The sequence below is a fragment of the Oncorhynchus masou genome, chromosome 12, assembly GCF_036934945.1.
Source record: "Oncorhynchus masou masou isolate Uvic2021 chromosome 12, UVic_Omas_1.1, whole genome shotgun sequence".
Classification (NCBI taxonomy): Eukaryota; Metazoa; Chordata; class Actinopteri; order Salmoniformes; family Salmonidae; genus Oncorhynchus; species Oncorhynchus masou.
The window spans coordinates 19,018,704-19,033,813 of record NC_088223.1 but is presented as its reverse complement, the minus strand read 5'-3'; the positions used below and the strand labels follow the sequence as shown (position 1 = coordinate 19,033,813).

The following is a 15,110-nucleotide window of genomic DNA, read 5'->3' as shown; positions in this document are numbered from 1 at the left end:
GTAGTACATTCCATGAACATTCTGGGTCAGATTGGTAATTTTGCTCAGGAAATGAAACTTTAATAATTGAAGCATCTAATCAGAAACGAGTCCTCATTGTTGTACTTCATGGACGAAAATAGTACGTGGTTTACATGTTTTTTAAGAATGTGGCCGAGGTTATAACTGTCATTGAATTACCCCAGTGTTAATTTGTTTTTCTTTTCTTTTTTATTCGCAGAGGCGCCAGGTTATTTTACATTGGAGGAGGTGCTGATGAGGTAATGCTGTCAATCATCTGCAAGTACATGGACACCCTACCCAAGGCCCCAGACCAGAATTGATGTCACAGTGCTAGTGTCTCTTTCCCTTGAGCTACACGTCAATCCAGAACATTAGGCGGATTGGATTATGCTGAGCCGCTGGACACAAGTCTATGGCCTGTGACATAAATGGGCAAAGCGGTGAGGGAGGAGCACTCTTCTCAAATTGAACAGTAATCTCCCCCACTGTCATTTTGTCAACAAGGCAGCATGGTATGTCGTCCAGAAACATCTCTTTCCATTAAATATATGTCAGAATTTTCAAACAAGGCAGATAGTGTTTTTATCAACAGCAATCACTTTTGCATGTGAAAACACAGAATCCTACTCATTACTCCACGTGGTAATTACGTGACTTCTGATTCGAGCCAACTTCGCCGTGGGCTTTGAACCGGGCACCTGGCTCCCGCTGGGGGGCACCTGGCTCCCGCTGGGAGGCAGCCCGGTTCCAAAACGAATGCAATCAACTTTCACACGGTGCAAAACACGCCTACCCAGGGCAGATGAATCGAATCAACTCATAGTTCCTTTTCTTTCACTTATCTATAATGACTGGATAGGTGGTAGCGATACCTCAACTTAGTTTCCTCCATTTTGCTTACATCTATCCAGTCCTATCAAGTCCGTGAAGGGGAGTGAACAAGGTCAGAAGGAACAGAAACATTTTCTGGAATTGAATGCAGCCTTAGAAATCAAAGAACTGAAGGGCAATTCATAAACTCTTAAATTAATCCATTTAACCCCTCATCATGGCTATTGGACAGTTTTGCATTTACCATATGATAATGCATCTACTAGACTACAGGGAAAGCCAGAAACATTTTTTTCAAATATCTCCTCCATAGTTCCAACCTGGGGAAACATGCATAAGATTTCCATCGATAAGATTCTTCAGTATAACTTCGGTTCCATTCATTGCCTTACAGCAATTGAAAACAGCCCATCCTACAGATGTGAATTTATTATCATTGTGTTTTCTTTTCAATGTGAAGTGGAAAGGATTTGTAATCAATGTCAAAAATCAACTTTTGTCAGCACAGATTCTGTCCAATTTTTGTAGTCTCAGGAATGCAATGAATAGTATTTCCCGTTATTTGTATAAAATAAGCTAAACACTGCACCTCAACTGAGCCTGAATATGTTGACGTCTCCTTAATGAAAGTGGGGAAATGGATCTTACTCGCTGAGTCAAATTCAAAACATACATCTTGTTTATTTACATATAAAACACATTTACATTAAAGTTGTTCACGTGGTAGAAATGAACGGTCGCTGTAGACTGGATAGGAAATGTTTTGAAGTGAGAGTGTAGCCTTATAATTTATTCCTCAAAACAAATAAACAAGGTGTGTGTTTATAGTAGAACTCTACAGTTGAACACTATTGATCAAATGTCAGTGTCACACTGGATCAAGCAATCTCTTCAAGATCATGACATCTATCACATTTGCATACAGATAGCATTATGAATCATGCACTGGAGAGCTCCTCAGTGACTCAGCCTTGAGAGCTTAGTCGCATTTGTATATACAGTGCATTCGGAAAGTATTCAGAACCCTCGAGTTATCCCACATTGTTATGTTACAGCCTTAATCTAAAATGGATTAAATTATCCCCCCCCCTCATCAATCTATACACAATACCCATAATGACAAAGTGAAAATAGATTTGACATTTTTGCTATATACTTTATTAATTCAGACCTTCTGCTATGAGGCTCAAAATTGAGCTCAGATGCATCCTGTTTCCATTGATCGAGATATTTCCACAACTTGATTGGGGTCCAACTGTGGTAAATTCAATTGATTGGACATGAAAGGCACACACTTGTCTATATAGAGATTGTTTCAAGGCACAGATCCTGGGAATGGTACCAAAAAAATGTCTGCAGCATTGAATGTCCAAGAACACAATGGCCCCCATCATTCTTAAATGGAAGAAGTTCGAACCACCAAGACTCTTCTTAGAGCTGGCAGCCCAGTCAAACTGAGCAATTGGGGCCTTGGTCAGGGAGGTGATGAAGAACTCGATGGTCACTGACAGAGCTCCAGAGTTTCTCTGTGGAGATGGGAGAACCTTCCAGAAGAACCACCATCTCTGCAGCACTCCACCAATCAGGCAGTTATGGTAGAGTGGCCAGACGAAAGCCACAACTCAGTAAAAAGGCACAAGACAGCCCACTTGGAGTTTGTCAAAAGGAAAGGACCATGAAACAAGATTGAACTGTTTGGTCTGAATGTCAAGCATCACATCTGGAGAAAACCCTGGCAGCAGCAGGGACTGGGAGACTAGTCAGGATTGAGGGTAAGATGAACAGAACAGAGAATCTTGATGAAAACCTGCTCAGGATCTCAGACTGGGGCGAAGGTTCACCTTCCAACAGGACAATGACCCTAAGTCTCTGAATGTCCTTGAGTGGCCTAGCCAGAGGCCAAACTTGAACCTGATCTAATATTTCTGGAGAGACCTGAAAATAGCTGTGCAGCAACGCTCCCCATTCAACCTGACAGATTGAGAGGATCTGCAGAGAAGAATGTGACAAACTCCCCAAATACAGGTGTGCCAAGCTTGTAGTCATACCAAGGAAGACTTGAGGCTGTAATCGCTGCCAAAGGTGCTTCAACAAAGTACTGAGTAATGGGTCTGAATATTTATGTAGATGTCTAAACCTGTTTTTGCTTTGTCATTATGGGATAGTGTTTAGATGGATTAAATTGCTTTTCAATTTTAGAATGGTGTAATGTAAAATGTGGAAATATTCAAGGGGTCTGACTACTTTCCGAATGCACTGTATGTTACTGCTTAACCTTACCAGATCACTGATGAACTAGATCACTCAAGTTACAAATGAACCTAGAATATACCTCATCGTTAATGGACATTGTTACAATCGTGAACTTATGGTGGTGTCTATTAATTCCATTAGGGCTGTCTAAAATGAATAACAGCCATGCATTATTACCCCCTATTGTCATTGTCACACTGTTGGCTAAGGGCTCCTAAGTAAGCATTTGACGGTAAGGTCTACACTTGTATTCGGCGTGTGTGACAATTTGATTATCATCGTCATCATGGTCTTCTGATCCAGTGGCGGACTTATGGTGGAGGCAGGGAGGGAAAAGCCGGGGCCTCCTGTAATGTATCACCTCAGTTTGATAAACCAGTAGAGGAGGGTAAAGACAAAGAGGCAGAAGAGCAGCATGTAACACAGGAGCTTGGTCTGGCTTCCTCTGGAAAGCTGCTTCACTCTCCCTATGGTGGCCCCCAGCAAACCACCTGTTGAGTCAAAGTCTGAGTCCTGTTAGCAGAAAAAAATAAAAAATAAATAAATCCAGTGACATGTTTTGCTGTCCTGATATGAATTGCTCTGTGAAATAGCCGATCTGTTGTGCAATATCGTGAAATGATGCCAACTCAGCTTAATTTTTCATTTGTGCAATCTGGCAAAGGGGGTACAGAAAGTGAGATGTGTGTGTGTGAATAAGTCTTGAGCTGCAGTGTACTTATGCAGAGTAGACAGACAATGACTCACTTCCTTACCATATCATCCAAAATTTTGTTCTGGTACTTCACTTCGGTTCCAATATCTATTGACAGCTGTAGGACAAACATGGAATAGGCTCATCAGAGGACTTGATAACAATATGAGATAGCCAGACCTCTCAACCCCATATTATATAATTTCCCGGAGCCCTGCCCACATTGACATACATGTTTCAAGGCGCTGACTTTGGCTCTCAGACCCTCTTGTAAGTGTTCATTTTCCTCTTCATACGCGCTGTACCCGCTGGCCACATAATTTCCAGGTCCTCCTTCGCCTGTTTGACATGATGTACAAAAGCATTGATATACGTTAGCCAAATAAACTAGAAATATCTAGCTACGTTACCTATGAAGGCCTGTCAGGTAGCATCAGTGTGGGTAACACGCTTATGCATTAAAATGTAACTTAGCTAAGTAGGTAAAAGACAGTTCACTAGTTAGCTATAATGCAACCATGATGACAATTTCCAAAACAAGTTGGTCAGTAAGTGTAGTAGCTAGCTAGCTAGCCCGTTCTTTATACATATGTGAGCTAGCCAGCCTGCTAACTAGCCCGAATGAGCGTTCTCTGTTGAAAACGATGGACTAAAACAGAAACTTACCCAAACCTGCGCGTCTCATTTTGATTTATTCTATCAGAGATGTCCTATCTTTAAGGTGATAGCTAATGTCAGAGATGAGCAGCAGTAGCTGTTTTTGTTGGTAGCTGGCAAGCTAACACTACTTCAACAAGATCGGAAACGCCACGACATCGTACGGAAGCCGATAAGGCAGACTAAAATTTCATCGCAGAGGATTCAATTATATTTTTACTTCATCACCGCACCCGAGAGCAATAATAACGAATTGAAAATAATTGCCCTCAATTAACAGTCACAGCGAGAGCAATGGATGTCATGACATAAACAAATAGATACATTAGAGAATAAATGTAAAATCTACAATGGGGAATTTTATTTTAGGAGTCTACAAAACCCAAAAGGAATTGATCATCTGTGCAAGCATGGTGATTATAATCTGTGGATTGACTGCATTGTTTGAATGGAATGTTGGCATATTGGCAGTTAAAAAACATTTATGGAATCATTATTCTAAAACTGGTTGGCTAGCTAGCTAACAAACATACATTGCAGATAAATTCTTGAAATTCATTATTTTACCCAATATTTTATCACAACACTGGCAAACCATGGCTGACCAACTCCCTGACCAAAATTGCTGATCTTTATCCCATCAAGAAGTTTAATTTCCATTCTACTATTCTTCTAATTCATAAATCTTTGGGGCAGCAATATCAAAGAGGGTAGGAAACTAAGTTACGTTTTTTGACAATATGATCTGTTACTGTTCACATCGATCACACCAACAACATCATTGCATTTTGGTACATCAGAAGTACATTCCTATCCGATGAAACACTGCGTTTGCCTTGCAGCATTGCGTTGCAGAGGCAGTTGCAATGCGTTTTGTGTGGTGTATATGTTGGATTTATCGAACGTACTGTGCATAGACGGCTTGACAGAAATGGTAGCAGAAGGTGAATGTTGATCTTTTGCTGCACACATATCCAGATGATGCTGCGCACAATTTAGCTCTAACACTAAAGGTGTGATCGAGGCATAACGCCTTGATCACACCAATAGTGTCCTGCACAAAATAGTATCTAGGTGTGATGACGCCGCAATATGATATGCAACTGTGGTGTAAGGCGTGATGATGTGGCAATATGATATGCAACTGAAGTGGTAGTCATGATGACGCAGCTATATCATCTGTAATTGAGGTGTAAGGTTTGATGACTGATGAGGAAGAAATTGATCAGATTAGTGAGTCATGGTGGAATAACCTCTCATTTGCTCCTATTATCTTCTCTTCATTAATGTGACATTTTCAGTTTCACTATCCAATTATGGGGCTCCCCCTTTCGTTAGTAAGGGATGGCAAGAGTTGGAGAGAGCATGTCATGGAGGTAACCTTAAAGGGAGAGATGGCACTCATTAGGCCAGATGTACACTGAGTATACAAAACATTAGCAATACCTTACTTATATTGAGTTGTGTTCCCTGTGTTCCACAAAGTGTTCCACAGGGATGCTGGCCCATGTTGACTCCAATGCTTCCCCACAGTTGTGTCAAGTTGGCTGGATGTCCTTTGGGTGGTGGACCATTCTTGATACACACAGGAAACAGTTGAGCTTGAAAAAAATAGCAGCGTTGCAGTTCTTGACACAATCAAACCGGTGTGCCTGGCACCTACTATCATACCCCGTTCAAAGGCACCCATTCACCGTCTGAATGGCACACATATGCAATCCATGTCTCAATTGTCTGAAGGCTTAAAAATCATTCTTTAACCTGTCTCCTCCCCTTCATCTACACTAATTGAAGGGGATTTAACAAGTGACATCAATAAAGGATCCAGAGTATTGAGGTAGTGAATTAGTGATGTAAAAGTTGCTTCCACTAGATTTATGCTATCTTGTGAAGAGTACAGTGGCGATTTTAGTATGTTAACCTTGGTGAGAAACTCAACATTTGTTTTTTAGATGCATGCCAGCAAAGCCACAACACTAAACAATACAGTAATTGCACTATAACGGTGACAAATGGTTCCCACAAACTGTTAGAGCCTATATAAAGCTATCCCAACAGCAGAGCTTTCTTTTCAGCACCATGGAGTGAATCTCATGGAAACCGTCAATTATGCAAAAAAAAAAAGGATTCTAGGTGTAGAGATGAAAATAATGTTTAATAGGTTGATCACTGTTGCAGATGTGGAGATTTCCTAAACTTACGAATGCCACTCACGGTTGGAGGTGTGGAGGTTGCCTAAGCCTATGAATGCCAATCACCGTTGCAGATGTGGAGGTTGTGGATGTAGCGTATGTGAGGCGGTGAACAGGGAGATTGTGGGGGAAGTTATTATAATGAGAGACAGACAGTAGTGTTACATCCTGATGGTTCTAATTAGGGCCAGGAGCTGACAGAGGAGATGAGAAGTGCTGGTGAAAGAGGTTTAGAGAACCTACGTGACTCAAATGACAGACCTATCAATTAAAACATAGCTATTTCACTATAAATTCAATAAATAAAAAAATTCTGCATTGATGATGTTTGTCAATGGCTTGAATGAAGATATTAACTTTCATTACCTTTCAGTAAGTTATGATTAACGTGACATGATCACATCAAACTGATGACAAATTGATGACTGACACCCCCTGTTTATATGATCAGTGTTGTAATATTGAGTGCTCACAGACAGGGGCCCTCTCATGGTCTTGCTGCAAGAGCTTGAACCTGACAATAGCAGCATGGACCGAATCTATACTACTCCTCATTAACACAGTAAGAATACACTATTACATTATACACAAGTATTACTACACTATTACAGAAAGCTGTACCTCACAAGTGTATTCACTCACTCTCATTGATAGTTTGGAAGCTGCTTGCCAAGAGTTGTAGAGACTACAGACTACACTTCACATAAGGAGTTCCCAGAAAGAGGCATTTTGAGCTTGAGATTTGTGATAACTCTAAACTTTAACGTTCTCATATTCATATTTTCAAACATATCCTTCAATGAGATTCTAGACACTGTTTCATCATCCATTACCTATTCCATCTCCTAATAATCCAACATAAATCATTTCTCAGCCTTACCGTTGTCAATATCACTGGAGACAAGTTATGATACTCATTTATTCAAATACAATGGCTAATAAATACATCTTACATCTAATTTTAAGAACTATAGCTCATATAATGCATTTGAATTCCCATCCACATAGCCCCTCTTTCCCCCCACTATGCTTATAGAGTCAGAGGGAGGGAAGAGCCCATTCATTTAGCTGCGTTCTCCTTATATTTATGGATCTGGTAAGATTAGCCCCATCTGAAGCATTTTACTAAGCCCATTTCAACTCTTGGCCTCTAAAAGCTGTCAGGACAGAGGACACTGTTAATCTCCGCAGCATCTCTTCTCTCGCTTCAGGTGAATTGATTGACTGATGGTCACATATCTTTTAGCTATAGGGATCAGAGCAAACTATTCCCTAAGGGGGAGATTATAGAAGCTTTTTAAAAAGTCTGAAATCTTTTGGGACCAACGTTGATTTGCGTTTGTTTCATGTCCTTAGATGTGTCAATCGGTTCCCTAACACCAGTAGATGCTTGCCTATTTTTGCTAATGCTTGCATATATTTAGTAGGTTACATGCAAAAAAACAATAATATTAAAGTCTGTTGAATATGTACATACTTTAGCCATCTCAGTTTTTCTCTAGCTGCTCAGGATGTTACAGTTTATTATCTGATTCATCCTGATTAGGCTAATTTATTTTTGGAATGGAGAGATCTCTCATGAATCAGTCAGAGAACAGCGAGAACAGATTAAAAGAAAGTATGTCAGAGGAAGAAAAGGAAGGTTTTCTACTGAACTCTTTTTAAAGAATTCCCCTAGCCCCTCAGTGATGCTAAAAATCAATTTGACTGCAAATTAGTCCTTTTTAAAAAGTAAAATCCAGCTGGTCGGGGGAGATTTATGTCTCTGAGTGGCTAGAGAGTCTTAGCAATACTCCCTGTTTTTTACATGGGGAGATTCTTGTGATTTCATTTCAACATGCTTTGTTGTGTTAAAAAGGGATACATGGAACAGGTTGCTCCATTCAAGTGTTAGCTTGATGTTCGCAGATTCCTTTAGATCTACAAACTGGATGATAATTGCTGTTAGTGTCTGTCTGTTTGGGAAATCATTTGAAGTGACTGAGAGACTGCCGAAAACCTCCCTACATCATCCATCTAAAAGCCTCTGTCTCTGTGGTCATGAATACCTTCAGGGAACCAAGTCAGTCCTAATTAAAGGAGTCATTACTCAAGCTGAAATAAGTTCTCTGAGTTATGGGCTAGGTTTCAGCAGGGAAACACATCATGATTCCTCTGTGTGACTGCTGCACTCCCCTAGAGCCTCACTCCTACACCAAGCAAACCTTCCCCATCACAAAAGGACCCAACAGAACTGTGCCTGTTTCCTCCACATAGATTTATGTGTTTTTTAGGATGTGTCAATAGAATCGTTGTTGTCAGTTAAATTAAGCCTTGACTTGTATACTCATCTGACAGACAGGACCCATGAGGCTATGCATGTATCTGTATTGATTAATTATTTGATTGTACATGTGAGGGAATCCCATTGTGATCTCTTTTTTATGGGGGACCTGTTCAGATCTCAAATCTGGATTCAAAATGCATGCACAGCAACAACAACTGAACTACCTATAAGCCGAGGAGCACATATGACCGATCATGATACTCATCAGAAATATGCTTGATATTAGTTTAGCTTAATCAGAGCCAACATGGTTAAATAAAGGTTCAATAAATAAAACAGGCTGTATGTCCGTGGTGTCCTGGACAAACTCTAAAAGGAGAACATTAGATGAGGATTATTCACCTCATGTAATGGTGTTGTATCAGTGTTGTTTCTAATACAGATTCTGAGAAATATCATAGGCGGTCTATTAGACGTACTTTGCCTTGGAAACAGTGGCTTGCGTCAATGACTGAATGAAAGAAAACTCTTAATAAATATTCCAACAACACAGACTATCTATTGGTATGGCAAGATGGAAAGGCAGTGAGTAGACCTGCTGAGATCATTTAATTATTACAGGGTTGTTATAGAGGCTGTCCTCTATTTGACTTTGGGGTATACCTGCCTGCCTCTCTCTCTCTCTCTCGCTCTCTCGCTCTCTCTCTTTCTCTCTCTCTCTTTCTCTCTCTCTTTCTCTCTCTCTCTCTCTCTCTCTCTCTCTCTCTCTCTCTCTCTCTCTCAATCTCTTTCTCTCTCTCATTCTCGCACCCTATTCCCTTCACAGTGCACACTACTTTTGACCAGAGCCCATAGGATGATCTACCAGGTGGACTGGTAGAGATGGTTGTCCTTGATGATGTTTCACAAGGTGTAGAGTAATCCAAGTCCGTTTGCTGCTTTGGATAAAAGTGTCTGCTAAATTGCATATATTAATAACCTACCTATAGAACTACCTAGTGACCCAGTGACGATTTGAAGGATCCTTATCGGTCATTCGATGGTATCTCCCAAATGCACTGTAAAAGCTAACATATATAATTGTTTTAAGATGGTCATACCTTGAATCATTTAGCTATTTGTTTTTGAATTTTAGGACCCCTTTAGGTATAAAACAAATATAATGAAAACCCATTTTATAAATATTGGATTTGGCCTTTACTACTATAGTCCATAGAAATGCATTGAATAACACATTCATAAATGGCAAAAAAAGAGGAATAAGGTTTTGAAGTGTCCTATATCTATGAGATATAAGAATGCTTTTTTGGACACATATTTAACCCCTTGTTTTTGGCACAAAACTACCTCCATACTTCCATTAATTTGTATGGGTTACCTTCAGACGAGTCCCGTGACACTATCGTGTTCGTGGGCATCTCATATTTCCATAGAGGGGTCATATTAGTTTAAAAGCCAAACCGTTTGAGCGCTATGGACGTTTTTGTGAGAAGACAGATTTTCATGATGTCTCCTGGTCTGACAAACACCACTGTAGGATAGTCACTTTCCACTGCAGATGTGAAAGGCCAAAATAGGCAGATTCAGTGAATTGAGACCAGTTGTGTAAAGTACTTAAGGAAAAATACTTTAAAGTACTACTTAAGTCGTTTTTTGGGGTATCTATACTCTACTATTTATATTTTTGACAACTTTTACTTTCATTTCACTAATTTCCTAAAGAAATAATGTACTTTTTACTCCATCCCTTTTTCCTGACACCCAAAAGTACTCATTTTGAATGCTTAGCAGGACAGGAAAATGGTCCAATTCACACAGTTACAGTATCAAGAGAACATCTCTGGTCATCTCTACTTCCTCTGATCTGGCAAACTCACTAAACACACATGCGTCCTTTGTAAATTATGTCTGTGTTGCAGTGTGCCCCCTGGCTATCCCTAAATTTTAAAAACTAGAAAATGGTGCCATGGTTTGCCTAATATAATGAATTTGAAACAATTTATAATTTTACTTTTGATACTTTAGTATATTTAAAACCAAATACTTTTTTACTTTTACTCAAGTAGTATTTTACTGGGCGACTTTCACTTTTACTTGAGTCATTTTCTATTCATGTGTCTTTACTTTTAACAATTTTCTTAAACTGACAGATTTTGATGGGGATGTGTTTATTATGTTCCTTAGATTGACGCACGCATCAATAGAATCTTAATAATTAAACATGAAGGAAAAACATTGTGAGGTGAAAAAATAGCATCACTGATGAGTCACTGTATAAGCCACTGACAAAGTTATCTATACCTAGGTTAATGAATAATGAAGGAAATTAATTAGGTAGTTGTGTGGGTTGTCTTGGTGACCATCTTGAACCAGGACTTCCAAGGTCTCAAAGTCTGACTACCATAATAGTGGAAGCCTGTTTTGACATTGCATCTGCCCTGATTCTGACAAGTGCTATGAAAGAGTGGGAGTGACTGAACACTGACCGAACAAATAAGATTGATGTCCTCGTCTTGATCTTTGAATATGTTAACAGGAGAATTTGCATGCATCATCACATCTTATTTATAGACATCACTGTTTTGTCTTGTTGCTTTTCTTATTACATGACCAACAGAAATAATCCATTCTGAGGTAAATTCACAATTGTATGCATTGATGCAGCCTTGTTTGTTATTACCCTTGGAAGGCAGTTCGGTGTGTCGTGCTCTGCATGCTTTTGTCCTGTATAATTGAGTATTACTATGGCTCAATTCCATTCGCCCCTAACTGCTGGTTCTCTGCGTGACAGGCTTTGACAAGTAATTTATAGTTTACTGAATAGAGTAAATAGCCTGGGTTAACCCCCCTTGGGTAGCAGCCAACAGCACAGCGATGGACCGCACATTCCGTAACAGGTGTAAGTGCTTGTCAATTCAACACGATACCAGTTATTTCCTTTATTCACGCCTTGCTTGGCATAGACGGGGGCCCAGACTGTATTTGGAGAATGTATTTCCCCCAGAGAAGCTGACTGTCAATCAGAGGATTTGAGCACAAGAGAAGTGGCCATCTGGTAAACATAATCAAGCTTGTTTCTTAGTTCATATTATGAGGGAATGCCTGTTTGCAAAACTCAGGCATCACATATAACTGTTTTATTTGTGTAGTCAGAACTACAGTACCAGTCAAAAGTTTGAGCACATTTACTCGTTTAAGGTTTTTCTTTATTTTTACTATTTTCTACGTTGTAGAATAATGGTGAAGACCTCAGAACTATGAAATAACACATATGGAATCATGTACAGAAGTAATCAAAAAAGTGTTAAACAAATCAAAGTAGACACGCTTTGCCTTGATGATAGCTTTACACACTTTTGTCATTCTCTCAACCAGCTTTATGAGGTAGTCACCTGGAATCCATTTCAATTAACAGATGTGTTAAAAGTTAATTTGTGGAATTTCTTTCCTTCTTAATGGGTTTGAGCCAATCAGTTGTGTTGTGACAAGGAAGGGGGATATACAGAAGATAGCCCTATTTAGTAAAAGACCACGTCCATATTATGTCAAAAACAGCTCAAATAAGCAAAGAGTAACAACAGTCCATCATTACTTTAAGACATGAAGGTCAGTCAATCCAGAAAATGTCAAGAACTTTTAAAGTTTTTTCAAGTGCAGTCGCAAAAAACATCAAGCGCTATGATGAAACTGGCTCTCATGAGGCCACATAAAAGGAAGACCCAGAGTTACCTCTGCTGCAGAGGAAATAAATGCTTCACAGAGTTCAAGTAACAGACACATCTCAACATCAACTGTTCAGAGGAGACTGTGCAAATCAGGCCTTCAAGGTTGAATTGCTGCAAAGAAACCACTACTAAAGTACACTAATAAGAATAAGATACTTGCTTGGGCCAAGAAACATGAGCAATGGACATTAGACCGGTGGAAATTTTTCCCTTGGTCTGATGAGTCCAAATTGAAGATTTTTGGTTCCAACCGCTGTGTCTTTGTGGTGAACGGATTATCTCCGCATGTGTGGTTCCAACCGTGAAGCATGCAGAAGGAGGTGATGGTGTGGGGGTGCTTTGCTGGTGACACTGTCGGTGATTTATTTAGAATTCTAGACACACTTAACCAGCATGGCTACCACAGCATTCTGCAGTGATACGCCATCCCATCTGGTTTGCTCTTAGTGGGACTATCATTTGTTTTTCAACAGGACAATGACCCAACATACCTCCAGGCTGTGTAAGAGCCATTTGACCAATAAGGTATCAAATCAAATCACATTTATTTATATAGCCCTTCGTACATCAGTTGATACCTCAAAGTGCTGTACAGAGACCCAGCCTAAATTCCAAACAGCAAGCAATGCAGGTGCAGAAGCACGGTGGCTAGGAAAAACTCCCTAGAAAGGCCAAAACCTAGGAAGAAACCTAGAGAGGAACCAGGTTATGAGGGGTGGCCAGTCCTCTTCTGGCTGTGCCGGGTGGAGATTATAACAGAACATGGCCAAGATGTTCAAATGTTCATAAATGACCAGCATGGTCAAATAATAATAATCACAGGCAGAACAGTTGAAACTGGAGCAGCAGCACGGCCAGGTGGACTGGGGACAGCAAGGAGTCATCATGCCAGGTAGTCCTGAGGCATGGTCCTAGGGCTCAGGTCCTCGGAGAGAAAGCGAGAATTAGAGAGAGCATACTTAAATTCACACAGGACACCGGATAAGACAGGAGAAGTACTCCAGATATAACAAACTGACCCTAGCCCCCCGAAACATAAACTACTGCAGCATAAATACTGGAAGCTGAGACAGGAGGGGTCAGGAGACACTGTGGCCCCATCCGTACATACCCCCGGACAGGGCCAAACAGGAAGGATATAACCCCACCCACTTTGCCAAAGCACAGCCCTCACACCACTAGATGGATATCTTCAACCACCAACTTACCATCCTGAGACAAGGCCGAGTATAGCCCACGAAGATCTCCGCCACGGCACAACCCAAGGGGGGGTTGAACAGGCAGTTAACCCACTGTTCCTAGGCCGTCATTAAAAATAAGAATTTGTTCTTAACTGACTTGCCTAGTTAAATAAAGGTAAAAAACAGACAGGAAAATCACGTCAGTGACTCAACCCACTCAAGTGACACATCCCTCCCAGGGATGGCATTAAAAAGCACCCGTAAGAGAGGGGAACCGTCCAGGCAGAGACAGCAAGGGCGGTTCGTTGCTACAGAGCTTTTCCGTCCACCTTCACACTCCTGGGCCAGACTACACTCAATCAAATGACCCACTGAAGAGATGAGTCTTCAGTAAAGACTTAAATGTTGAGACCGAGGCTGCGTCTCTCACATGGGTAGTAACGGGAAGGTTGCAAGTTCAAATACCCGAGCTGACAAGGTACAAATCTGTCGTTCTGTCCCTGAACAGGCAGTTAACCCACTGTTCCTAGGCCGTCATTAAAAATAAGAATTTGTTCTTAACTGACTTGCCTAGTTAAATAAAGGTAAAAAAATAATAATAATAATAATAATTAAATCCATAAAAATTGAGCTCTATAGGAGAAAGCCCTGCCTCCAGCTGTTTGCTTAGAAATTCTAGGGACAATTAGGAGGCCTTCGTCTTGTGACCGTAGCGTATGTGTAGGTATGTATGGCAGGACCAAATCAGAAAGATAGGTAGGAGTAAGCCCATGTAAAGCTTTGTAGGTTAGCAGTAAAACCTTGAAATCAGCCCTTGCCTTAACAGGAAGCCTGTGTAGGGAGGCTAGCACTGGAGTAATATGATCAAGTGTTTTGGTTCTAGTCAAGATTCTAGCAGCCATATTTAGCACTAACTGAAGGTTATTTAGTGCTTTATCCGGGTAGCCGGAAAGTAGAGCATTGCAGTAGTCTAACCTAGAAGTAACAATAGCATGGATTAATATTTCTGCATCATTTTTGGACAGAAAGTTTCTGATTTTTGCAATGTTACGTAGATGGAAAAAAGCTGTCCTTGAAACAGTCTTGATATGTTCGTCAAGAGATAGATCAGGGTCCAGAGTAACGCCGAGGTCCTTCACAGTTTTATTTTAGACGACTGTACAACCATCAAGATTGATTGTCAGATTCAACAGAAGATCTCTTTGTTTCTTTGGACCTAGAACAAGCATCTCTGTATTGTCCGAGTTTAAAAGTAGAAAGTTTGCAGCCATCCACTTCCTTATGTCTGAAACACAGGCTTCTAGCGAA

General features: G+C 40.4%; 1 protein-coding gene across 1 annotated transcript; it reads right to left on the bottom strand.

The window, feature by feature from the left end:
* Positions 1–1,495: 1,495 nt before the first annotated feature.
* LOC135549653 (BET1 homolog) lies at positions 1,496–4,606 on the bottom strand. The gene is made up of 4 exons (XM_064979825.1): positions 4,448–4,606; positions 4,014–4,120; positions 3,843–3,899; positions 1,496–3,600 (listed from the first exon to the last, which is right to left on the bottom strand). The coding sequence occupies exons 1-4, from the start codon at positions 4,464–4,466 to the stop codon at positions 3,445–3,447; spliced, it is 339 nt and encodes a 112-aa protein (XP_064835897.1). The 5' UTR covers positions 4,467–4,606; the 3' UTR covers positions 1,496–3,444.
* Positions 4,607–15,110: the final 10,504 nt, after the last annotated feature.

What these genes read in the sequence shown, in the direction of transcription:
- LOC135549653 (XM_064979825.1), bottom strand. An exon ending in AAGTCAGCGCCTTGAAACAT is followed by an intron (nt 3,900 to 4,013) that starts GTATGTCAATGT and finishes TTTGTCCTACAG; the next exon opens with CTGTCAATAGATATTGGAAC. An exon ending in ACAAAATTTTGGATGATATG is followed by an intron (nt 3,601 to 3,842) that starts GTAAGGAAGTGA and finishes TTCTGCTAACAG; the next exon opens with GACTCAGACTTTGACTCAAC.